The sequence below is a fragment of the Pelodiscus sinensis genome, chromosome 12, assembly GCF_052426305.1.
Source record: "Pelodiscus sinensis isolate ZL-2025 chromosome 12, ASM5242630v1, whole genome shotgun sequence".
Lineage (NCBI taxonomy): Eukaryota > Metazoa > Chordata > Testudines > Trionychidae > Pelodiscus > Pelodiscus sinensis.
Window position 1 is genome coordinate 5,052,900 of NC_143063.1, and position 27,579 is coordinate 5,080,478.

General features: G+C 46.0%; 1 protein-coding gene across 4 annotated transcripts in view; it reads right to left on the reverse strand.

Annotated features, from left to right (window-relative positions):
- The window catches only part of CBFB (core-binding factor subunit beta), a 153,324-nt gene that overhangs the window by 29,572 nt on the left and 96,173 nt on the right, over positions 1-27,579 (reverse strand). Inside the window, exons 5-6 of one of the 4 annotated variants that reach the window (XM_075940407.2) lie at positions 10,953-11,154; positions 3,955-4,418 (exon numbers count right to left, since the gene is read on the reverse strand). In XM_075940407.2, the coding sequence (XP_075796522.2) occupies positions 4,081-4,418; positions 10,953-11,154 (540 nt within the window). In that variant the 3' untranslated portion in view covers positions 3,955-4,080. Of the gene's footprint in view, positions 1-3,954; positions 4,419-10,647; positions 10,710-10,952; positions 11,155-27,579 lie in introns of those variants that run through there. The other 3 variants (XM_075940406.2, XM_075940409.2, XM_089781427.1) reach the window with 3 other exon arrangements.

A 27,579-nucleotide genomic window follows, 5' to 3' on the forward strand; every position in this document is an offset into this window, starting at 1 on the left:
TGCTGCTTTTCCTACACTTCTTGAAGTGGAACCTGCTGACTTGTTGCCATTCTTGAATAACTCCTGGAATTGTTTAAGATCATCCGTTGGGCATGTGTCAGATGGTATGAGCCCATCATCTGGCAGGGATGACAAGTTATCTGTGGGAGAAGTATCCCGTGTATGAGGGTCTGGATCCCCATCACCTATCTGTCCCTCCTCCTCCTCTGAATCTTCAGGTGGAGGAAGGGATCGGGATGGAGGCAAGCATCTTTTTGCTGGTATGGGGTGAGTTTATGAGCACTGCCTATATAGATCCCAATGATCCCAAGTGCCAAGATGCAACGATCCAATTTGCAGTTCTGGGCAATCCATCACCCACAGTGGAGCATCCAGAGGGACATCACCCGAAGAACAACAGTGGGGCTCTGTTCCTCCCAATGGGGTATCTTAGGCATGTAGGTTTAAGGACACAAAAATCAACCAATACCAGTTAATCAAAACAAAAAGAAACTTTTATCATCAAAACAAGGCTATTGTTGCAAGCATAGTAAATGACTGGGTGTTAAAAGTCATGGAGTGAAATAGACTCAGGGAGAATCCCTGGAATCCTTAGTTACAAAAGAGAAAAACAATTAACCAGCTCAGACATGATTTCCAAACCCCCAAACAAGGAAAATAATAAAACCTGATGGACTATCTAAACTTTTCCCTACTTACACATTTCAAGGAGTTCATTCCTGGGAGAGTCCATCTCTCCTGTTACTTGGGGAAAAACTGCTCTGGTCTAAAAACAAAGGAGGAGAGAAAAAACCCCTCGGTTTGAAATTCCTATCTTCATTTCATTGGCTGAATGCCTGAAGCCCCTCCCTCCGGTGCATCTCCAGATTTGCTTAACCCTTTCCTCATTCTCCAGGTGTCAGACTCTACTTAGCAGCTCCTATTCATGACACCTGCTTTGAGCCAGGACTGAGTCTGTGGACTGCAGTGTTGTCAGCACATTGATCTGTGTCCCTGGACATTCAATAGCCTCACCCTGAGTTGGAGACCTGGAGGCTAGGACTATGGTTGACCTGGGCTATGGGCCACAGCTCCTATACTGTGACAGGGTTCTATAGGCCTCATAACTGGTCATCAGACAGTGTAATATGGCAGTGTGGCCTCCCTCCAGGCAGAGACCAGTACAGTTATATTCAGACACATACTGGAATTAACATTGCTTCATTTCAGAGGGGTAGCTGTGTTAGTCTGTAACAAGAAAAACTTAAAAAACAAGAAGTAGTCCTGTAGCACCGTAGAGACTGTCATGGCTCCTTCCCCACTCTGGCATGATAAATGCAGAAGTGGGGGCCAGCAAGTGTACCCCAAAGCCTTATCTACCAGGCTTTGGTATAAAACGTCCCCCAAAATCTTAAAAACCTAGATCTTGGGAATAAAACTTCCGCTGCCACCACCCAAATGTTGATAAAGAAATCAGGGGAAAGATCATTTGGGAAATCTCACCCCTAAAATAAAAATCAGGGCACACAATTAACCAATGCCAAGTTAATAAAAAGAAAAGAAAGAACTTTTATTATTACAACAAGCAATGACTAGATGGGAAGGTAACAAAATATACTCATGGAGAAACCCCATGGGCCTAGAACTTAGTTACAAAGAAAAGCCAAACATCTTTTAAACAGTGTCAGACATCAGATCCCATACCCAACCCTTAAAACAATAAAGCCTAACGAAACTACCTAAACTTTACCCTACTTACAGAAAATGAAGAATGGTGTCTTGGAGAAAGACAGACATGCTTGTCCCTCTCTGTAGCTGTAGAGAACACACCCAGAGAGACAAAAGGGAGAAAGGAAAAAACCCAAATTCCTTTGTCCCAGTTTGAAAGTCCCACCTACATTCCTACTGGTCACTCCACCTGGCTAGGTGTAGTTAACCCCTCAATCCCCAGGCTGATGGCTAACCCTCAGAATCATGACAGAGACTAACAAAAAACATAGATGGTATCATGAGCTTTTGTGGACATGACCCACTTAGTGGATTGTGCCCATGAAAGCTCATTGCTTTGCTGTGAGAGGAGTCAAGTCCAATTCAGGACAAATTCTTGCTTGTAAATTCCATGTCATTTCTAGTTTGCAACAATCTGATATAGTGTCCCAGATTTGGGCCCTAGAACTGTAAAAAAAAAACAAACAAAAACCAAAAAACCCTTGCTAGTCTGCAGCCATCCTAGCTTTGTGTCAAAGGCACTGTTATCAATGTTCCCTCTATTTTTTGCCATTAACATGCAGAATAAATTTTGTTATGTGCACCTAGGCTCATAGTACTCCATATATGAGCCTGAGATTCCTGCAAATGGCATGCCTGAGAAAACCACCTGGATGGCCCAATCCTGAGAGGTAGAGAGCACGCACAGGACTCACTGACTTCAACTAGTGTGGAAGGCACTCTGCATTTTGCATGATTAGGCTCTTGATACTGAAAATTCAGCCACTGAGTTGAGTAGTCATTTGGATTACTTCAAGTACAGGTGAAAAAGATCTTGAGTTAAATTCTAGTTTCAGGCTTTAACTTAAAGTACCAAATTCTATGCTTAAGCATGAGTGAAGGAAAGCACAAACTTTGTTTCTTTATTAAATATGAACTGATGGGCATGTGCTTAAGCACTTTGCTGAATTGGGTTTTGGCGGCAATAGTGTAAATCCACGGTGCTATTATTAACATGACTGGATTAAGATTAGTTTAACTGAGAATGGCATCTAATCAGCTAAGTACAGGCCTCCCTTATCTGGAGCTGAACACAAGCTCTGATGTAAGTGGGACAAGTGGGAGACTAGCCTGTATTGTGCCAGGAAGACTGGGAGAGAAGCCAATAGAGGAAGAGAGGCATTACGGCACTGTAACCCCAAAGCTAAGGAACAGAATCCAGAGTGAGGGTAAGTTTGAGTTCCAGTAAACTGCATCAGGAACTCTTCAAGACAGGATGCAGGACTTCTTTTCTACAGGGGCGCCCGACTTGCAACCTCCCGAGTTCCGACCCCCCACACTTACAAAAATGGTTGTAAGTGCGGAAGGGGCCAAAAACCCCCGACTTACATCCTTGGCCCACATTTACGATAGGTGCACAGAACCTATCGTAAATGAGGGTTTGAGTTATGATGCCCCAAACTTGTGACGCTTCCCCCGGGCCTCATACACAGGTGGGGGGGTCTTAGCACCCAATCCCACCTACCCCAAACAAGTTCTGTCCGGTTCCAAGAAACTAGCCACAGATCCCTGGTCTATTTACCCTCTGGACCTTACCCACAAATCACGCTGAGCCAATCCTTTAGAATATATCCTCTAAAGGTTTATTACCACAAGAAAGAAAAGCATGAGAGTGAGGTTGCTAAAGAATCATACATTACATGCACCGAATCTCCCAGTTCTCGATGCAGGCTCTAGCAGAGATGTTACAGCTGCTGGCTTAAGAGTCCTTGTTGCACATCCTAGGATCAGGATGGGTCCACAGGTCTTTCCGGCTCTTCAATCCCTGCATTGCTGCCTCTGGGATGAAGTGCTGAGCTGAAGACCAAGATGGAGTCCCCCACATGGCCTATTTATCCCTCCTTCCTGGTCTCTTCTTGGCTACAGCAGGTCACCTGGCCCACGGCTTATTCCTGTGTCCCCTGCTGTTAGCCCTTAGGTATGAGTCACCCTCATTCTTTAGGTGTGTCCTTGGTCCATTGAGTGCCATTGTCCCACAGGGCCTGGCTGATTAGCATGTCCATAGGCCGGGCTCTGTCCACTGCTCAACCACATGCAGAGAAATATTCAGTATCTATACAGATTACAGATTCCTAACTACACACACAGACATTATACAATCACATGACTAGCGTAAACAGGATTAGCAGACAGTGAGCTTCTATTCAACACCTCATATGGCCCCCTTTTATACCATTTTTGGGGCCAACCCCCCCCCCCCATGGGTGCAACAGTGATCTGGCTGCTCCCCTCAAAATCCAGTAACGTGACAATCACTCACATCAGAATCTGGCCCTAGGGGATTTAAGAAATAAAGCTAAGGCATGTGCATCCAAAGATTCCCAAGGGAGCTTCTTATGTGTTTAAATAAGGAACTTGCTTGACAGCTGAGTTTTCTCTGCTCTCCCATCTCCTCTCAAGAAAGCCTTTTGTACTGGTCACGTTTAGAAGAGCTTTCAAAGCAAATGTACAGCTGCATTCCACGGAATTGAAATTGATATAAAAAAGACTGCAGACGTTCCCACAGGCCGATGGCTCCAGCAATATCAAAACATCTGGGAGCAAATGTAAATCAGCAACATGCATGTCAGTACTGCTGTGTTTTCTACAAGTAACATTCCCAAAGCTCGCTACAGGGCCAAAGCCTTTAATCATCTGCAGCAGGCCATATGCATTGTAGGAGAGAACAGCAGCTGAAAATGAAGAGAAATAAGAGGAAACCTGTTGGCTGGAGACAGTGTTGGCCATCAATTAAATGATTTAATTGCAAATATTCCCTCACTGAAAATTTTCCCAAATATGTTCTGAATTTAACCAATCTTTGCCAGGGCAGAACACGGAGGCAATGCCCTAGATGTCCATTTCTTTACAGAGCTAAGCAAAGCCCTGTAAAGCTATCCATCCTGATAAATGTTATACCATGCTTACTGCCATACAATTCAAATCCTATCATTCATTTTCTAAAAACACCCAGTTCAGACCAGCCCGCAGTACGCTAGGTACTCTCCAGATACACGGTCAGAAAAGCAGATGCTCCAAGACATGCAAAGGGATAGTTCTTATCCTGATTTTGCCCAGCTATTTGTGCAGGGAGTCTCCATTTGGAACTGAATCTCAATCTCATGAGCCCAAGCCCAGTGCTACAGCACAAGACCAACCCAGAGGTTTAATTATAAAGCCACAGGACACTTAACATCTATCAGGAGGGCAGAGAAGAGGCATCTGGGTCTCATTCAAAGATATTTTTATGTCTTTTGCCCTTATGAACAAAAATGTTTGATTGTGCTAAAGGACTAAATCAAGCAGGCTGCAGAGGAACAGTAGCGGTTCTGTCAACTTCCCTCTCAATCTGTTTCTGATTAAATGGAATCCATCCTCACCCCCATCAACAGGCTCAGGAAAACAGAATCTGACTGCTCCAGGAGCAGTAGCATCAACATCTGCTTATAAAATTCTTTAGATCCAACATCCCACCCTGAGCGTGAGCTTGGACTTTGTGGCTTGAGGCCAGACACAAGGACTGGATTTGAAGAAGAAAAATTTCTAAGCAGTAAATAATAAAGCAATAAAATACCTCTGGGTGTGGCTTTAACCACAAAATAGCAGTTCCTCCAAAATGCTTACTACTATGCTGATTTCCTCTGTAATGTTTCTCCATTCATGGCCATTACAATTATAGGAATTTCACAGAACTTGGACCCTCTAGATATATTTAAAGCTATGAGTCATGCAGAGTTAGATCTAAATATGTATGTTTCATTAGAAACAGATGTACAAGTTTCTCTTTATTGAAAGAAAGTTTACTTTAGAAATAATACATATTCCATGTGGGTTTAGATACAACCTGTTCTGTGGACATTGAATAGGATGTGTGGGTACAACGGTAGATAGCTAGAAGCAGAGACAGAAAAGATGCATAAGGTCTCCTCTTAATAGTCAGGAAATAAAATATGCTGGAACTTGGTATGAGATGAGATATGCCATGAAAATAATGCAATTCTTTCCGGATTTCTCCACACAAACCCGCTTAGGGTATGTCTACACTTGCTCCCTAGTTTGAGCTAGGGATGCAAATGGAGGTGATCGAAATTGCTAATGAAGTGGGGATTTAAATTTCCCCCGCTTCATTAGCATGATCTCGCTGGCGCGGGATCATTTTTTGAGGAGTAACGTTAGTTCGAACCAAGAGGTTTGATTTCAAACTAACGTGTCCCAGCGCGCACTTCCTGGTTCAAATCAGCTGTTGAGCGGAGTAACGTGCCGGCGAGATCATGCTAATGAAGTGGGGGATATTTAAATCCCAGCTTCATTAGCAATTTCAGTTGCCTACATTTGCATCCCTAGTTTGAACTAGGGAGCCAGGATAGACGCACCCTTAGAGATTTGTTACTTGTATAATGAGATGTTCCTTCTAGCACAGTAGTTCCCAGACTTTTTGGCATCATGCTCCTTTTCTGATTTTTGAGAAACCCTCATGCCCCCCCCCAACAAAAATAGCAGCAAAACTTGGGGTGGGATTGACAGGGGTGTATGTGGCCTCGCACCCCCCCTGGAATTTCTTCATGCCCCTCCGGGGGGGGGGCACGCCCTCCTGGTTTGGGAACCCATGTTCTAGCAAATGAGCATGCAGCTCTTTATTCTCTATAGCTACTATGGTGGTTTCCACTAGCAGAAGGTCAATGCACAAATTTGCTCCAGTGCAGAGTGCCAGAGTGCAAGGCATATGCACTGGTTACTTCAACTCCTACTCAACTCTCCTTATTTTGAAAGCTTAACTGAGACTCAAGAGGTGTATAGACTTTATGCTGGCCCTCTGCACAAGGGTGAATTTCTTGCAGAGACATTCCAGCATAAAAATGGTGGCACATGGGAGAACTCCAAATCCAGCATGTACATTGTTAACTCTATGACCCTCCTAATGTGAAATCCTGACCAGTGAAGGCACTGCATTGTCTCTGCCCTGCAACCTGAGGTGCCTCACAATGCTGTACTGCTGTAGCTCCCACCTGTGCCTCTCACAAATGGCTTGCCCTTATGCAGGTCACGCCCTGTCTGCTTTATAGCCACAGCTCTGACTCTAACAGCCTCTCAGCAAACACAAGCCACACTCTAGCTTCCAGCAGCCTTGGTTACTATTTGAAGAGTGATCATAACACACTTCCAAGTCCCTAATTTTCCGCCCAGAATTGTGTGTTCTACCTTCTTTTGGACAGTTCAGATATTTTAGGTTTGGTGTCCCTTTAAATAGTTACCACACAGCTCAATTGAACTACAACACTGGATTAGTTTTGATTAAAGAATAAATCAAGTTTATAAGTTTAGCTGTTAAGTGAATTAAAGTTAAAAATGGTTATAAGAGCAATAAAGATCAAATGGTTTCTGAGACTAAAACTAGGCTTGGTTCAAGCAAGGTAAGGTTCTTACCATAGGCTCCGATCAATCAGAAAGACATGATCCTTCCCAAAGTCAAAGAGCTGATTTTGTTTGGTATTATTTGGTGCAAGAGAGATGGACAGGGAGAGATGCCTGTGGGATTTTTGCCCTTTTCTTTTATAGTTAATTCACGCTCTGAAAAATAGTTTCCTCAGATACCTAGTTAAAGCTCTTTCCAGCTGAGAGCAAGGAAACAGGGTAGGAGGTGGATATCTCATGTTATTTCTTTTTATCTGTTCATGATGAAATGCAACTTTTCTTTGTCTTCTTTTTTCCTCTTCTTGCTGTCAGAGGACTCTTTTTACAGCTTGTATTCAAATAGAGATAAACACCCAACCCTTTAAGATAGGCCTGCTTCACCTAATTAGGACTACGTGAATTTGAACATTTGCCTTTATCATTGGATTGCATAATTTGACCATAAGGTTAAGTAAACACATTTCACTATATTATTGATCAGTGAGTTATTAATTTTTCATATACTTCACAAGGCATATTTTGCACAAAGATTATTACAATAGAGTGTAGGGTGTGTAATATTGTCTGGAACAGCTTACAAATGTGAGTGCCTACATCAGGGTAGACACCTCAAATTGGTGATATCTATTATTATGCATGGCATTGGAAAATGTTCAGAAAAGGGCAACAAAAATGATTAGGGGTTTGGAACAGGTCCCATGTGAAGAGAGTTTAAAAGACTGGGACTTTTCAACTAAAAAAAGAGGAGACTAAGGGGGATATGATAGAGGTCTATACAATCATGACTGGTGTGGAAAAAGTGAATAAAGAAAAATTATTTACTTGTTCCCATAACATAAGAACTAGGGGTCACAAATGAAATTAATAGGTAGCAGGTTTAAAACAAACAAAAGGAAGTTTTTCTTTGTGCAGTGCACAGTCAACCTGTGGAACTCCTTGCCAGAGGATGTTGTGAAGACCAGGACTTTAACAGGATTCAAAAAAGAACTAGTCAAATTCAGGGAGTTTAGGTCCATCAATGGCTATTAGCCAGGGGGTAGGAATGGTGTCCCTAGCCTCTGTTTGTCAGAGGTTGGAAATGGATGACAGGAGAGGGATCATGTGATTACCTGTTCTGTTCGCTACCTCTGGGGCATCTGGCATTGGCCACTGTCAGAAGACAGGATACTGAGCTAGATGGTCTGACCAGTATGGCCGTTCTTATGTTCTATATATTTGAAAAAGTTTGTGCGTGTGTATGTGTCTATCTGTAACTAAGGGTATGTCTACACTACCCCCCTAGTTCGAACTAGGGGGGTAATGTATGCATACCGAACTTGCTAATAAAGCCTGGGATTTGAATTTCCCGGGCTTCATTAGCATAAAGCCGGCGCCGCCATTTTTAAAAGCCGGCTAGTGCGAACCCCGTGCCGTGCGGCTACACGCGGCACGGAGTAGTTAGTTCGAATTAGGCTTTCTAATTCGAACTACCGGTACACCTCGTTCCACCGGCTGTTGCCTACCTTGTTTTGTGAAAGGACTGTCTCAGCTCCTTTATTTTAACATGGCACTGTCTGGAGTCCCTGGAGTATTCTCTCTCCACCAGGAACATGGCTATCTTCGCATACATAGTGGCATTTCTTTTGCTGTTTTGGAGCTCTGAGAGAATAGATTCCTCTCCCCACACCTTGATGAGGTCCAAGATCTCCTGCACACTCCATGCTGGGACTCTTTTGCGCCCCTGGGAACTGGAGCTTATGAGACTTGAACTCATGGCCACGTGTGCTGCTCAGGTGTGCTACCTGCTCTGAGATGTGCTCCTAAGGCTGGCCACATGAGAAAGGAAATTCAAACTTTCCTTGGGCTTTTCTTGTTGGAAAGCAGTACAGTTGCAAGTTCTGGCCAGAGCAGTGACAGCAGGCTACTATAGGATGCATCCCAGAGGCAAAGAGCATTGACTTTCTCCATGCTGGGACTGCCATGCAAGGTTGAAATGTGTGTTACTCCTTGTAAAAAGCAGGAATGCCCCAAATTGACATCAGCTACTCTTAAAATTGATAGAATGGCCTTGATAGCATGGACTCATTGTTTAGAAAAATCAATTTTATGTGCCAAAATTTGACCTGAACTCCTACTATAAACGAGGCCTCGAGTTGCATGGGGTGCTCAGAAAGAGAACCCACCCTAAAAGAGATGTGGTCACAGGATTGAGAACTGCAGGTGCAAGGAGGACTGTGCAGGCTTGGGCCCCATGGACAGACTGTAATTCAAGATTCTTTTAGATTTACCCTGACAGGTTTTTTCATCTTACATCCGGGTGGATTATGTGGAGTTCTCAAGAGTCCTGAGAGTAGGGAAACTGAGGTACTGAGTGCCTGTAGTGCCACAGGTCAGCAGGGTGCTTCACAGAGCAGGCATGCTGTACGACCCTGTTTCCACATGTGCTAGAACAATGTGTAAAGTGGGGATATTACCCAAACTGCACTTGCTTAACAAAACTTTTATCATTCCCGGGTGCTAACCTCCTCCACCCCCCCATGATCTGCAAAGTTCTGCTGCAGCAGGAGAGGGCTGCTACCCACAAAGCAAAACCCATTTGTTGGGGGCAGAAGTATTATGTCAGCAAAAACAACAGGGCCTTACCGCTAAAAGCTGTGTAGTGTGGACATACCCTTACAGTCATCTGGATGTGTCATGACAACCAATGAGCTAATCTAGCAACGAACTGCCTGAGACACAAACTCAACCATTTATAGCTCAACAAAAGGGTCCAAGAGTGGGAGAAGGAGCTCCAGCCAAGAAGGCAAACACAGCGGCACTGGTTGTGGCTTCTCAAGCCACTAGTGCTGAAGAAGTGCTGCTCGCGTTTTGCTGCTAGAGACAACAAGCAGGCAAGAGTGTCGCTATGTGAGTACACGTAGGAGTAGCCACCAGTGGAGCCTGAAACAGAGCTTATCACCCCTTTCCCTGCACCGCCAGTCCTGGAAGAGGGGTGGCAGGATCTCGCCACCACAGGTGACCCTGATAGCCTCCCCTTGTATTCAGGGAGTGCAAGTAGGGGGAAGGGGATTCTACTGACTCACTGTGCAACAGCACTGGTGGGGAGAAGGGTCAGTGTGCCTTTCCCTTCTCCCACATCCGCCCAAGAGAACTAGGATCTGGTCATTGACTTCCAATCCTGCAGACTCACAAATCAGTTCAAATATGTGGCTAGATCTGCTTGGAGACCCTGGGGCGGGAGTTGAATTTCCATGGCTTTATCCCTTGTGTAGACATTTATTCCTCTGCCATTCTGATTTACCTGCATGTTGCAGGTGAGATTGACATAAGAGGAATAAAGCCCTTTTTCCCCTTGGTGGCTCTTTCACAGGGGGCTCACAGGCCAGATTCAGCCTGCCAAACTGCTGGATCCAGCTCTCCACTGTCCTAGGCAGGTGCTTCTCATACTACTCAATGTGCAGCAGCAGCAGTCAAAAAAGCAAACAAAACATTAGGAATAATTAAAAAAGGGATAGAGAAAAAGGCAAAGAATATCTTATCACCTCTCTATATTAATCCAGGGTGTGCCCACATCCTGAATACCGTGTACAGATCTAAAAAAAAACAAAAACAAAAAAACACTGGCATTGGAAAAGGTTCAGAAAAGGGCAATAAAAATGATTATAAGTTTGGAATGGCTCTCGGAGAGAGATTAAAAAGAGTAGGACTTTTCATTTTAGAAAAGAGATTAAGGGGGAATATGATAGAGGACTATACAGTCATGAGAGGTGTGGAGAAAGTGAATAAGGAAAAGCTATTTACTTGTTCCCATCACATAAGAAGAAAGAGTTACTCACCTATGTAGTAACATCTGTTCTTCGAGATGTGTCCCTCTGGGTGCTCCACTGAAAGGTGTTGGGCTCGTCCCAGCGCCACTCCAGAGATTTTTCTGTAGCAGTAGCCCCTGGAGGACCGCTCATGCGCAGAAGCCGTGTTGCGCCATTTGCACCCTTTCTGTGACACACGGTCCGTCCTGCCAGTTCCTCCTAGCCGGAACAGCTGAAAAAATACAGGACAATAGTTCCAAAGCAGGGACGAGAGCAGGTCGTGGAGCACCTACGGGGACACACATCTCAAAGAACAGATGTTACTACACAGTTGAGTAACTCTTTCTTCTTCTTCAAGTAGTGTCCCCGTAGATGCTCCACTGAAAGGTGAGTGTGAGCAGTGACCCAGAATTCATCCTGTGCTTCAGCATCAAGGTCTTTGCACCATGGAGAGCACTGTGTGCGCTACTGCCACATCTGTAGCCAGGACACATTGAAGGACGTAGTGCCTGGCGAAGGTTGATGCAGAGGACCACGTAGCAGCCCGGCATATGTCGCAAAGGGGCACATCCTTACGAAATGCCATAGAAGTAGCCGCGTTTCTGGCCGAACGAGCTTTCGGTCTGCCAGGCAAGGATTTGTTTCTTAGGGTATGTCTACACTTGCAGCCTATTTTGGAATAGGGCTGCAAATGGAGGCATTCGGAATTGCAAATCAAGCCCGGGATTTAAATATCCTGCGCTTGATTTGCATCTTCCCGGCTGGGCACCATTTTTGAAATTTACAAGCCTGGAATAACTGCCCGTGTCTACATGTGGCAGTGAAATGGGCATTCAAAAAAAGCCTTATTTCAAACTACCTGTTAAACCTCATTGCAGGAGGAATAACAGGTAGTTCGAAATAGGGCTTTATTTCGAATGCCCGTTTCACTCTCATTATGGGTGGAAGTTGAGGGAGCGTCTCCCATGGGTGTTGGTGAGGCCTGGGTAGGAAGATGTGGCGATCGAGAACAAGGACATTCTGGTGAAATTGATGGCAAGTGAGCCACACTACGGGAATGCGTACGGTGTTGGTAGGAGTGAGTGTAGCGACTACCGTGGTGATGCGGAAAGCGCCAAGGAGAATAGGAAGTGACGCTTTCGTATCGTGAGTAGTGTGATCGTGATGGAGACACGTCCGATCCCGAATGGACTGTATAATGAGACAGAGATCTGGATCGGTATGAACAGTAGTACCGGGGAGGTGTACGTGATCTCCATGGGGATGGTGGCGAGATGGTGACCTGTACTGATTGTGATCATGCCTGCCTGTATGATGACGTGGGGACGGTGACTGCTCAGGTGAGAACACCGGCCTGTCAGGAATGGGAGAAGGAGTACATATATGTCGAGCCTTCCTTTGCATCTTGGTGGACAAGAATGACCTCAGTGGTGGAGGAGGGGGTGGACTAGCTGGCACAGAAAAGACTAGTCCAACCTCCGATACACTCTGGTCTATGGAAGCGATCTAGGCACTGGGGATATCGGTGACGGGTATACAGGTGAAACCCCTGGTGCCGTGATGTTGCCCGGTGCAGAGGGACCAGATGCATCGTGCGGGCAAGAATACTTGCGCAAGAGGGCCAGTGTAGACAGGGAAGAACTATTTTGCGCAAAAAAGCCCCGATGGCTAAAATGGCGATCGGGGATTTCTAACGCAAAATCTCATCTAGACTGGCCACACATGCTTTTGCACAAAAGCACTTTTTGCGCAAAAGCATCCATGACAATCTAGACGCGCGTTTGCGGAAATACTTTTAATGGAAAAACTTTTCTGTTAAAAGTATTTCCGCAAAATCATGCCAGTCTAGACACAGCCCTACAGAAAAATCTCCGGACTGCAGCGCTGGGATGAGCCCGACACCTTTCAGTGGAGCACCCACAGGGACACTACTCGAAGAAGAACTAGGGGTCACCAAATGAAATTAATAGGTAGCAGGTTTAAAACAAACAAAAAGGAAGTTTTTCTTCACTCAGGACACAGTGAACCTGTGGAACTCCTTGCCAGAGGATGTTGTGAAGACCAGGACTTTAACAGGCTTCTAAAAAGAACTACTGTAGATAAATTCGAGGTTAGATCCATCCATACTTATTAGCCAGGATGGGTAGGAATGGTATCCCTAGCCTCTGTTCATCAGAGGCTGGATATGGATGATAAGAGAGGGATCACTTGATGATTACTTGTTTTATTTACTCCCTTTGGAGCACCTGGCACTGGCCACCGTCAGAAGACAGGATACTGGGCTAGATGGACCTTTGGTCTGACCCAGTGTGGCCGCTCTTGTTATGTTCTCTGTGTGCCATTTGCCCTTGGAGGAGGGGCTTCATACACTGTCCCACCCCCAGCACAATCTTGCAGTTCTGAGACCTGGGCCTTGCTTGTGGTCCCAGTAGCGCATAACCAGGTGTGCAGTGCACAGAGAGTGCATGGACCCTGCAAGCCAAGTGAGGTGAGTGGTGTGCAGGGGCGTGGAAGGCAGGGAGCCTGTCTGAGGGACCCTGCTGGGCTGCTGGCTGGGAGCTGCTTCAGGTAAGCACCTCCCAACTAGAACCTGCATCTGGTACTCCACCCCTACCTTCCCCCACCTCCCACCCCCGCACTACTTCCCCAGGTCACAACCCAAACTCTCTGCACCCTCACTCATACACCCCTACTCCCTCCCAGGCCCTACACCCAAATCCCTTGTCCTCTCCTGCTCTAGCTTACAGCCCAATCCCCAGCTGCAGGTCACAACCCCTTCCAGACCCTGCAACCCCTCCTCCAGGTCAGACTCCTCTCATGCATCCACCCTCTCCCAGACCATGCACCCCCTCCTGCACTCTGATCTCCTGCCCCAGTCACAACCCCCTCTCCTTCCTGGGGAGTCAAGGGTAAAATACTGTGTTCTGAAACACATTAATGAGAAGAGACGAAGCTTTTAGCCAATGGGTTCCTTTGGGCAAATACTGAAGAGCCAGCCGAAATATTCTCCCCTCCATTAATACTAGCTATAGGTGTGCAGCTATCAGCAGGAAGGCAAGCATGGTGGATACATTTTTTGAAGGATGGGCTAAAAAAAATTGGAATGTGATAAAATTGACGCTGAGGTTTTAATTCAAAAGCCTCAATACAGGTGTCCCCAGGAGGCAGAAGGACTAAAATCTACCACTGACATTTTGTTAAGAACAGGGTGTTATTGTGCAAATGTTAGTATTAATAATGCCCCACTTTGGCCTGTACTGAAGGGGAATGGGGAAACCTGGGGAAGGACAGTGAATTTTAGAGCATTAAATGCAGTAACCCCAGGCACTACTGGAACAGTGGCCAAGTAGAATCCTAGGGCTGGAAGAAACCTCAGGAGTCATCAAGTCCAGCCCCTGCCCAAAGCAGGACCAACCCTACCTAAATCCCCTACTTCAATTACCAAGTAGTAGTTGCTGCAGTAGCAGCAGGTGCACAGTAGTTCACAGTAATAGATGTAGCAAATGCCACTTCTGCCATTCCCTTGCACCTTGAGTCTTGGTACAAAGTTGGGTTCACTAACAAGGGACAATAGTTCTGTTTCACAAGAGTCCCCCAGGTTTTCATATCACCCCTGCAATTTGTCACTCTCATGGGTTTAAGATATGGGAAAAATTGACATCTGAAGGCAAGAGAGTAATATCCTATGTGGTGATATATTGGTACATGCAGACAAGGAGGAGAAAGTTGATAGGATAACAGAATGTTACAGATCATCCAAGATACTTTCAAGGTTCCAAGAAGCAAGACCCAATGGTACAGCAAGGGATAAAAGTGTTTAGGGGTCATATTGGGAAAAGAGGGATGAACCACAGATGCACAATGGGTGGAACTGATTGGAAAACTTCCTGCCCCCTACTGATATGGCATTCCTAAGAGCTGTTTTGGGAACTCTGAACTTCTGGAAAGATTGTATTGAAATGTTTGCTGGCAAAAGTTGCCCACTGTATGGGAAAAGGCAACAATGGGAGTGGAGGCCTGAGCAACCAAAGCCTTGCTGACCCAGAAAAAGGAGTTGGACCAGGCCCTAGCCCTAGCATATTGAGAGGTGGAAGAGCCATTCTTCCTGCAATTGGCTAGCAGGGATGTAGCACTGGGAGAAGTGCTGGTACAGAAGCAAAGCACAGGGAAATTACAAATTGTGGCCTATGGGTCCAAAACACTGAATTAGACTGAGCAAAATGTCACCCCATGAGAGACACAGAACTTGGCCTTGGTGTGGCCCTAGCTGTTTTGGGAGTATATAAATGGAGGATCCAAAGTCATAGTAGAAGAACTACTCACCTGCAAGACTCAGCCTAAGATAAGATCTGCCAAGAATTTTTGCATGGCCTGATGTGTAGCAACCATAATCCAGACAAGAGTGTGTTTTACTGGAAAGAATTACATGGGATCTTTTTCAGGGTGATAAGGCAAAACACCACATTTATTAATAATGTAGCACGCATATTTACCAACAGCCTAAAAGACCATTCCTCGCTGCAAACCAAGAAGGGTGGCCGGCAGTTATAGTTACTTAACATTTATTCTTACATTAACCATTACACTATATCTATTTATTCTATCATTAAGCTACATTACACAAGACATTATTACATTATAAAAGTCTGATATCTTCAAGTGACTGTGTCTGCCCAACAGGAAAGTTTGCCTGCCTGATCAGGACTGCCTGAGTGGAGCATTGCATGCTTAGCATGTGTATTTGGTTTATTTGGTAATTGTTCATAGAGAAGAAGGATATTACTGTGTAAGGCTCTTTCATTGGTAAAAGGTCCTGCAAATCTGCAGGAATTTATCTGCCACGCCGTAGGAACAGCGTAAGACTGGCTGCCTCTAGAACAGTGGTGGGCAACCTGGAGTTCCAGCTGTGGCCTGTGTACCCCCTCCTGCCCCCTCCCCTCACACTTCCTGTGCACTTTCATAGCACCCTGAATCCACTGATTTGTGATCCGTCCCTACTCCTCCCCTTCCCTCACGGAGATTAAAATGCCACAAATCAGCTGTTCAAGATGTGGGAGGGAGGGAAGAAGCACAGTTAAAATGTGTAAATCAGCAGAGGAGGAGGAAGTGCAGGACTCCAGCGTCCCAGCGTGTCAGCCGACGGTCAGGGCAGTGAGTCCCTTATGACCGGCTGAAGTTCTTTTAAATTGTGCTTGGTTCTGTTACAGCAACTGAAGGAGTCAGGTCACAGCTTAAACAGTTACTAATTTATTGTTACAGGGTAAACTTAGCTGTTAAATGCTACTGCTGTGTTACAGATAACACAGTCACAACAAAGGACAGGACAGAAATTACACTAATAAGTCACGTACAGGTACCATGAAACCCTTTTGGTTCTCTGAGCTCTTATTAAATGCATGCAAATAGACACCTAGCAGGTATATTCTCACCCCTGCATTCCAGACTTGACGTGGCCAGTGTCTTTCTCTCAATCCCTCGGGAAGAAGCAGGGTGAGGTTGGGCGTCCCACAGACCTCGGTAGACAATCAATACCTGCAGGCAGGTGTAGATGATTGGAGCTCAAATGGGGTGGGCAACTAAACCCCTCTTTATACCCCTTGGGTCACGTAGGCTTCTTCCTGGGCTCAAGTGGTCAATTAGGAAAAATGGCTTTGAATGCCAAGTTTCCCACGAAGGGTGCAAAGCATAATTCACACCTGGGAAAATGCAGACAATGGGCACCTCTGGTATGTGATGGGCGAAGATTCCTCTCCTGGGACAGTGCATCCTCTCCTGGTACTAGCCATCAGGGCGACGGGAGGCCCCGGGTCGTCAGCTAGCCCATTTACTGTCTGGTTTCTGTTTATGGTAGAGTCAGGGACAGGCAGCACACCTGTGTTCCCAGGGCATCAAAGGCTGACTGCCTTTCTCTTGCTCTCTGGGGGGGGCGGAAACCAAGATGGGGTTTGTGTCTGGCTACCCAGCGGCGTGGGGGAAAAGGGCAGACAGTTGGAACCCCAGTGGGCCAAAGGCCACAAGTTGCCCAGCAGGGCTGGCCCGTGAGCCTAGGCAAATTAGGCAGTTGCCTAGAGTGCTGCTGGCCCGGGCGCCCGATGATGACGTCACGACCATTGATGGCTGTGCAGGGGGGGAGAGGGGAGGGCCAATTGCACCACCCGCCTGGGATGCCAGCTGCTGCAGCCGACCTCAGGCCACGCCTGTTGCCCAGCACTGGTAATCATGCGGCCCACTGAGTCAAAGGAGGGCCACTCATGTGGCATACTCACTAATCTTGGACCAGAGCAGCCTCTGTCTGTGGTTGGGCCCCACAGGACTGGAGCAGCCCCCTGTCCACTCTAGCCCCCTTCAGTTAACGGTTAAAATCCAGCTCCTCATGCACACTGGTTCTTGGGGATCAGCCTTCCCCCACTCCACACAACTGCCTCTGTCAGTCAGGCCGCCTGAGGGTCCCTGGGTTGAGACACAGAGTAGTGGGTGGGCCTGGGTCCCCTCCTTCACCTTTGCACTGTACCTTGACTCAATAGAGCATGGCTGATAAAGATCGTGGTTTGCCCCAGAGGTTTGCCTAGACTCTACCAAGTGTTATCAAGTTAACCACCCTGGACTGGATTCTAGGCTCCATTGCTAATCATAAGGCAACATTTGCAGAGTTGATGAATTTTCTGAGTCCTCTGTGAAAAAAGCATCACTCTAAATTGAAACTGCTTAAGGAAGTGAGTCAAATGTTTCACAATCCAACTGATAGTGCATCCTTGTGGTCATACAAAACATGCTTTTGCGAAACATAACCAAAAGCAGAACTAAAAAGACGATATCTATTCTATGTGGGCAGGGGCAGATGACCGTTTTGCGGGGCCCAGGGCAGCATAATCTTGCGGGGCCCCCCTTTGCCACGGGGCATGCGCGGGGCTTTTTGAAGCGCAGGGTCCGGGGCGGCTGCCCCGCTCGCCCTGCCGTATATCCACCCCTGTATGTGGGAATATGCTGTCAAACAGTTCAGTTAGGGAGGCGTATACCAATAATGGCATATTTAGGAATGCAAAGTAGAATCTTAGGAAACTGTCAACGAAAACAAATCATGTCTGACCTGAGGTAGAAGAATCAGAGCTTGGAGGAAATTTCATGCAGAAAGGTTGAAAAACCCAAAAGAAAGAGTTAGTATGAAAATGTTTCCTTGGTTTCTGCCATTGCACTAGCAGGATACTCTGCATGTATCACAGGTGCATAGATTCTAAGGCCAGAAGGGACAATTGTGTTCATGTAGTCTGACACGCCATATAATGTACAGCAGAGAATTTTCCCATAATTCCTAGAATAGATCTTTCAGAAAAAATATCCAGTCTTGATTTCAAAATTGAGATGAAGCATTCATTATGATTCTTGCCAAATTGTTCCAGGGGTTAATTTATCTCACTGTTAAAAATGTACACCTTATTTCTTGCCTGAATTCGTCTAATTTCATTTTCCAGGCATTGGATCTTGTTACAGCTTTGCTAATCCGAGGAGCCCTCTCTTAGCAAATCTTTATTTCTAAGGTAAGTGCTTATAAACTGTGGTGAAGTTATCCATTACCTTCTTTGTTAAACTTTTAAGAGATTGAGCTCCTTGAGTCAAAATCTGTGCAGTGGACAAAGTAATATGCCAGTTGATGGATAACAAGATACTGTATTGCAAAGATTTTTTTTAGGCTCCCATTTCTCTGCCGCTAGCATAATTAAAGTTAAATAAACAACACACACACACACAAAATCATTAAACACATTCTGCCCTAAGTCATACGCAACTTGCCAATCCACAAAGCACATCTGATTGGAAACCCTGCCATTAAGAAAATGCTACATAGGGAAAAATAATTGTTAAGAGGCAACAGAGCCTCATGGAGCAGCCAGAGGAAGGAAATTCCAGAGACATACAGGAGCCAGAATAGATGCTATACTGCCAGCTCCCCAGTGATCAGACATAAGGAGAGACAACAGTGACTACTTCAGTGATGAGTGGAGGGAGACTGACAGGTCTGGATTTACCCAAGTCTCAAGAAGGCCTGTAAAGCAACTTAAATTATACTGGAAGCTGACGGATGACCAAGGATGTAGGATGTAGTTGCCTTAAAAGGGAAGAAGCTGTACTCTGCATTGGACAGGAAAGAGAATTCAAGCTGCTCTGTTTTTAAGTCTGCCTATCTTTTGCAGTAGCATTGTCACTGCCACCGGGTGTCACCAGGGATGTTAAATTTGATCAACTAATTGACAAGTCAATGGAATTTCCATCAACTAGTCGATAAGTGGGGAGCCATCCCCAGGAGCTACACCTGCTGTGGCCCTGCCTTTTAAATGTATTAAGAGCCGACAGGCACAGTGTCTGAGACTGGGCATGAGCCAGGAATCAGCTGATTCCGGGCCCGCACTTGGTTCTTGCTACCTCTCTGCCTCCCCTGTCCCCCACAGAGAGTATGTTGGGGGAACTGGCTTTTAACCGGGGAGAAAAGCGACTAGTCCAGGGACCAGTCAACTATCTGATAAACTTATGCTTATCGTATACTCGACTAGTTGCTCACATCCCTAGGTAGCATAGAGGAGAAGAGTTATATTTTGATGCAAATCATTTTATTTTTAGTGGGAAGAGAGGGGGGATTTTTGCTCCATTTCTGGAAAAACAGCATTTTGTTCTATGAACTGAAATGTGAAACTTCCCTCATAGATCTGGGCTACAAAGGTTAGTTATTTCGGGCTGCACAATCCCAGCCTAAAGAGGTTACAGTCTGAGCAGACAGACAAATGTGGGAGGGAAACTGAGGCATAAAGGGATACAAAGTGGTCCAGGTCATCAGGTCAGTTGCAGAGCCATAAAATAATCCCATGTATCCTGACTTTCAAGGCAGTACCTGGAAGATCACTGCACATTATACTCATGTGACCCTAGTCCCCCCTCACCCAAATTCACACACTACACACTTCAGCAATATTTGTACAAAAATAGGACTTGTGAAGCTAGTACCCTACAAGTTATTCATATAATTGCATGATGTCACTAGAACATGTTTAAGACCAGACAGCCTAGCTAGGTAAAGGTGATACGCAGGCCTGTCCTAGACAAAAGAATGTGGGTTTACTTCAATTGACATATTAGTAAAAAAATCACTGAGATCAACCCGTGGGGGTTATCCTGAGGCTGAAACAATCAAGCATCCCATAGAGAAACCGAAGACAAAATACCCAGCTGGTCTCTATGTGAAATCTCTAATCAGATTTGCTGATTGAGGATTGGTTTCGTCGCTCACCTATGGCGTCATAGAAGATGAGATTCTTCGAACGATGGCTCCATCCATATATACGTATATAGAAGCTGGTTAGTTTTTCCATGTAAGGAAAGATGTAAACTTCAAGCCCCCTCTCCCTCCTCTTTTCCCCCCACATCTTAGGTAAGTCATCTTTTCAGATGAAATACTTCCTATATCATCAGTTGAAGATGAAGATCTTCACTTTTTGAACTAATTTTTCTACCACTCCCTGTTTCTATGGCATATTAGGGTGCATTAGGAGGAACATTGCCAGCAGATCCAAAGAAGTAATTTTTCCTCTATTTGGCTCCAGTGAGGCCACCTCCGGAGTATTGTGTCCAGTTCTGGGGCCCCCACTATAGACAGGATGTGGACGCATTGGAGAGCGTCCAGCAGATGGCAACCAAAATGATAAGGGGGCTGGAGCGCATGACCTGTGAGGAGAGGCAGAGGGATTTCGGTTTGTTTAGTCTGCAGAAGAGTAGGGGAGGGGGGGTGGATTTGATAGCAGCCTTCAACTTCCTGAAGGGAGGTTCCAAAGAGGCTGGAGAAAGGCTGTTCACAGTAGTGACGGATGGCAGAACAAGGAGCAATGGTCTCAAGTTGTGGTGGGAGAGGTCCAGGTTGGATATTAGGAAAAACTATTTCACTGGGAGGATGGTGTAGCACTGGAATGGGTTCCCTAGGGAAGTAGTGGAGTCTCCATCTCTAGAGGTTTTTAAGTCTCGGCTTGACAAAGCCCTGGCTGGGTTGATTTAGTTGGGATTGGTCCTGCCTAGAGCAGGGGGCTGGATTTGATGACCTCCTGAGGTCTCTTCCAGCTCTATGGTTCTATGATTCTTTTCTTCTTGAGTCTAGAGTGAGGAGTTGGCATTAATTACCAATTGACTGGTGACACAATTACATGATCTGAAATATGCCAGGAAAAATATGATGGCGGGGTGAGGGCGTGAAAGACTAATGTAGCACCCTACTTTCCACTCTTACACTTATAACAGCAAATCCTCTGCAGCTCTAGATCCAAGTATTTTTCACCTAGTATCAGGAGGGAATGATAAAGAGCTTGATTTTGGCATGATGAGTTTAAGAGGTAGCTTTTGCCCAGAGATGCTAGAAAACCTGGGCTAAAATGTAGGTTGGAGGGAGACAGATCCTGAGCATAAAAGTAAGGAGGTCTGAGGGAGTGCATTAGCAAATCATAATGCAGGATCTGACTTCATTTGTTTTGGTGTTTTTGTATTGTAAAGCATTTAGGCTGCTTTTGTAGATAAGGATTCAGGCTTTACTGAATGAAGACTGGAGCAAAAGGCCTAGCTCATGCCATTTGCATGATTACATTTCAAACAATGTTTGTTACCTTCTAAGGTGCCACAAGACTACTTGTTTTTAAAGGTAGAGACTAACATTTCTTTAAAGTTACATACTAACACTGCTACGCCTCTGAAAGTTTACATAGATGTTTACATAGAAATTTCACCAGTTTTTTTTTTTTTTTTTTTTTTTTTTTTAAGTTTTGTAGATATCTGGTGCATGTTTTTTATGCTTTTACTTACTGGCCATGTCTTTGATTTATTTATATAACGGTTTTCAGTTTGCCCCATTTTGGTGGGCTCACTAGCTTACATTGTTAGAAAGGATGATAATGCATGTACTCCAAGGTTAGTGTTAATTTTCTTTTTATGTGATTGCTCCTTGCTAACGATCCCTTGTTTAAATATTTTCTTCTTCTTCCATATATACAAACTGGTTAAAATATATATTTATATCTAGGTTTTTTTATTGTACTGGTGGTGCATGTCCACACACAACCTCAATATTGGAAAATTCTGTCACCCAAAGAAAGTTCAACCCACTCAAGAATGTAAAATATCCAAGGGAACACTGGCTAGGACCATCCAGTTTAGAACAGAAATGAGTAAAGGGGAGATGGGTTTGATAGATATCTATAATGCGGCATGGAGAAAGTAAATAAGGAAGTATTATTTACTAGGGATGTCAAGCAATTAAAAAATTAATCTCGATTAATCGTGCTGTTAATAAAATACTATTTAAATATTTTTGTATGTTTTCTACATCTTCAAATATATTGATTTCAATTACAACACAGAGTACAAAGCGCTGCCCCTTTGAAACGTGCTCACTTTTATTTTTTATTACAAAACATTTACACTGTAAAAAAGAAAACTCTTCAGTTCACCTCACTGAAGTATTGTAGTGCAAATCAGCTGACACCAGACTCCGCGTTGCTCCGATAGCGTTTCAAAGGGGCAGCTCTGCATGGCGCCCGGAGTCAGCTGGGGGTTTCAGCTGATCTTGGGCTCTGCGTTGCGCTGCCCCTTGAAATGCCGCGGCGATGTTTCAAAAGGGCAGTGCCGCACAGCTGATCCTGGACGCCCCGCAGTACTGCCTCTTTGAAACGCAGTGGCAGTGTTTCAAAGGGGCAGCGCCGCACAGCTGATCCCAGGCTCTGCACAGTGCTGCCCCCTTTGAAATGCTACCATAGCGTTTCAAAAGGGGCAGCACTGCACGGAGCCCAGGATCAGCTGAGGACTCCAGCGGACCCTGGACTCCGTGTTGCGCTGCCCCTTTGAAACGCTGCAGTGGTGTTTCAAAGGGGCTGTGCTGCACAGCTGGTCCTGGGCTCTATGCAAAACACCTGTGATTAACACATGTTAATTTTTTAATGCATTAATTCTGCCCTGCGTTAATCGCAGGTGTTAACGTGCATTATTTGACAGCCCTATTATTTACTCTTGCACCTAACACAGGAACCAGCAATCATCTAATGAAATTAACGGGCACTAGTTTAAAACAAACATGAGGAACTACTTCTTTACACAGTGCACAGACACCCTGTGGCACTCCTTGCCAGGGGATTTTGTGAAGGCTAAAAGTATAACTGTATATTAGATAAACTAATGGAGGCTAGGTCCATCAATTGCTATTGGTCAAGATTGCCCGAGATGCAACCCCACACTACGGTTGCCAAAAACACTAACTGCTAAAAGCTGCAATGGGATAGTAAGGAAATGGATCGTTCAAAATCATTTTGTTCTGTTCATTCTCTGAGGCAACTTTATTAGCCAGCATCAGGATAGACTATTGGGCTAGATTAGAATGATGGACTAATGGTTGACCCAATATGGACAGTATGTTCTGTAAACTATCCACCATTCCACCCTTAAAACAAATTGTTGGTATTACACAAATACAGTAGACTATGTTTTATCATCTCAAATGTAACTAACGACAGTTTGTATCACCAACAGATTTGCATATAACTGCATTTTTCAATAGCTTGAGTATCTTTCTCTTTGACCAGTTGTGACAGATGGACAGAATCCTATGAGTCTGGACAAACCTTACTGAGTTTAATATTTTTGGAGGCCATTGCATTAGAACTCAATGTTCTGTGTGTTATTCAGGAGCTGTGTGTATTTCCACTGGAAGAGTAAATAAAGGATCAGCAGGGGGTAATTAGGCAAATTCACACAATTTGTAACATCTAGAGAAACACCACCACCTGGAAAGGTCTGACTATACAAGTTCAAACTCCATTCTCCAGGGATCAAGACACAAAGAAAATGTTTTTTTTGATAAACAGATGGGGTTTAAACCAACCTAGTAAACAGTCAGGACTTATGGTCTAAGAGGGTTTATACCTCAGAGAAAGTTGGAAGGCCAAATCATCACCCACAGCCCTTCTCAATGTGACCAATGATCTTTGGTAAGCATGTTTAGATTCTTTTACTATTTGTAATATATTTTCTATGTCATGCTTTCTACTTAAGAATAGACCATTTTGCTTAGATAGTTATGTGGCCATGTACAGCTATGGCAATCATACTATGTACCATCTCTGAGGAAGGACATGAAGCAGGCCTATTTTGAGAAGTCTATCTTTTGCTGGGAAAAATCACAGTGCAGCCAGGGAATTATCCCAGGCAGTAAGGGGAAAGGTGACTGACTCTACCTAGGAGAGACACTATCTCTAGAGGCCACAAGCCTGGGAGTGGGTTCCATTGCTTACCTATCAAGGGAGAATACTAATGAAATGACCCTGAACTATGGGGAGTTAGAATAAAGATAAAACACCTGTAATTGCCTTGCTTTCAACAGCTCTCCTACAGAATACAGGACCAATAAGGTGTCAGTGTAAGGCTGGCTGGGAAGGAGGATGAGGAATCAGTGTGGAGGAAGCCAAAGTTTCACTGTCTGCTCTTGCACACATCTATTGAAATCACTTCCAGCATGATGGCTGTGATGACTGCACACAGGATATTGGTTGAACTGAAATAATTTCCTCACAAATACAAGGGGGAAGAAATATTAGATAAGAAGCAACTCCCTCATTTCTTTTCTTTGAAAGTCATCACTTGACACATGCTGGGTTTTTTTTAATCTGTAGATACCACATGGACATAGTCTCATTTCCTGTAATAAGTCTGCAAGAAAGCTTTTCCCTGCACCTATATGCTTAAGCAGATGGGCAGAATGCCCTTTGAGTCCATTTCACCTCTCTCCAGCTAATTGCCATATACAAACCATTAGCTCACTATTTTCATCTGAGATCTCCCTGAGCACAGAATGAAAAAGCAGCATTTGGTTTCCACTGGCAGCAAAGGAGACCAAGCACATTATTAAAATATGAAGACAGTTACTAAAAATATCAGCATCAGCCGCATGCCACAAGTGTGTACTGAAGCAGGAAATTAGAAGCCAAATGTCTCCAACAACCAAGACATTATCTAATGCTACTCAGCTCACTAAAAGTGTTATTCTCCTGGGGTATGTCTACACTGCAGCGTTTTTCCGGAATAAGGGCAAAACAATACTTGCGTCCCCACTGCAACTGTGTTTTCGATAAAAAGTTGAAAAAACAGAGTGGTGAAAAAGGCCTTCAAGAAATAACACAGGTGCACTGCTGGCCACTCCGTCCACACTCAACACAACTCTATAGGTCCTGTCTCCTGGTAGTTCTTAAAACTGCAGGCACCCTGGACAAGGCTTGTGGTAGGAAGCCGGCCCCGGGAGCTGCACCTCACCACGTGGCTCACACTGCCACACTCCTCACCATCAATGGCCAAGTCTCAAGCTCCCGGATAGCCCGCTGGCCCTCCCAGGGAGCATGCCCAGGGTTCCCAGGAGCCTGCCAGGGGCACAAAAATATAAGCGTAGTCCTGGTCTGGGGTGGAGATCCTGGACCTCCTGGAGGCCTGGGGTGAAGAGGAGACCCTCCAGGGTCTCCACTCCAGATGAAGGAACACTGACATCTACGGCCAGATGGCCGAGGCTCTGGCTACTAGTGACCACTGCCCAAGGAACCTTGAGCAGGTGCAGAGCAAGGTGAAGGAGCTCTGCCAAGGCTACACCAGGGCCAGGGAGCGCAGTTCTCGCCCCGGGGAAGAACGCCACTTCTGCCCCTACTTCAATAAGCTCCACCACATCCCGGGGGCCGAGGCAACCCCTTCCACACCCTTGGTCGTGGACTCGGGGCTGGAAATGCCTGTTGTTGCCTGCTCGGGGGTCCCACACTACAAGGAGGAGAATGATGACCAGCTGGAGGAGGAGGAGGAGGAAGACACAGCCAGCACTGTCACCCTCCGTCTGGAGCCGGTACCCAAGGGCCTGGATGTCTGCCGGGGAGGGATCATCTGGGGAGTGTTCTTAGGTTCACTCACACAGGGCGGGGGAGGCAGGGGCTGAGGGTCTCGGGTGTGATCATCACTTGGCCTGGCCCTCGTGCTGCAGTCTGTGCATGTGGATACACGTGCAGTGCCAGTCTACGCCACACAGCCCCAGGAGGCAGCCCCAGAGCACCCCCAGGCTCTTGTTCACAGGCTCTGTGGAGGCCACACACACATCTGACCCCCAGCAGGGGGATGCCCTCCCACCACCAGCCACTGCTGAAAGGACGCACAAATGCACACACAGACTGAGGAGTGCCGCACATGGCACATAGGCATGCCTGCCCACTGGAGACACTACCTGTTCCCAGGGACAGGACTGCCAGGCGCAGGTGTGTGTGCAGCCCCAATGGAAGGCCGGGCTGCTCCAGACCCCTCCCAACCATGGGATACCTGTGTGGCTGGACGCTTCTCTTGCCTGCTTGTCTGTGGGATGAGGAGGAGGGGCAGAAACCATAGTCCTCTCAGCACCTCAGGGGCCCTTTGAGGCAGGGCTTGCGTCCAGGTCCTACATGGCCTTGCTCCTAGGACATCACCGTCCTCTGGCAAAGCCTTAGGGACAGTCTCTGTATGGATGACTGACCGTGCCTGCCCCCACTCCAACCCCCTCTCCTGCCTAGCCCCCTGTTGTCCCTGCCCCCACCCACCAAGGTCTCCATGATCCCGACACATGGTGGAATTTCCAGCTGCACCACACGCCACTCTTAGCCCCAGCTCTGAGCCCCCCTCCTGCTTCCTCCAATCCAGGTTTTCAGCCCCTCTCCTCCCCAGTTTCTTTCATAAAAGAAATACAAGGAATCTGTTTTTGAACACACAACTGTTGTTTTATTGACTGTACAGGGAAGAGGGGGTTGTTGTGGGAAAGGCAGAGAGGGGCAAGGCAGGCCCCTAGTGGGGAGAGTTATTGGGGTCCTTCAGATAAACTCTCCCTCGAGGCCTCCCAGATGCACACCCCCACTTGATGGGCCTGGCAGATTGTAGCTGCTCCAAGGCCTGTCTCTCCCAGCTGGCCTCTACCCCCCATCCCAGAAAGAAGGCCTCCCCCCCTGCTCTCCACAATACTGTGGAGAACACAACAGGCCAAGACCACGTGGGGGATGTTATGCTCCCCCACATCCAGATGGATCAGGAGGCACCTGAACATTGCATTCAAGAGCCTGAAGGCGCATTCAGCCAGGATGTGGGCCCTGCCCAGGCGGGCATTTAAATGGTCCGTGCTCGGGTCCAGATGGCTGGTATAGGGCTTCATAAGCCATGGCACGAGGGGGTAGGCCACATCCCCCACAATGCACAGAGGCATCTGCACATCCCTGACCTTGAAGTCATGCTAAGAGAATATACCATCCTCCAGCTTCTGGTATAGGCTGAAGTTTCTGAAAATGCAGGTATCGTGCACCCTTCCCTGACCACCCAACAAAAATGTCTGTAGATTATCAGCGGTGGTCGACCAGGGCCTACAGGACCATTGAAAAACAGCCCTTCCTATTGATGTACTTGATGGCTCACTGTTCTGGGGCCCAGAGGGGATGTGGGTTCCATCTATGGCTCCCCCACAGTTGTGGAAGCCCAGAGCAGCAAATCCAGCTTCCATGGGGTCCCAGGTCTCCCAGCCAGATGACCCTGTGCAGCAGGATGGAGTTGATGGCCCTTACCACCTGCAGGAGACAAAGTAACACACAAAACAGAGACTGAA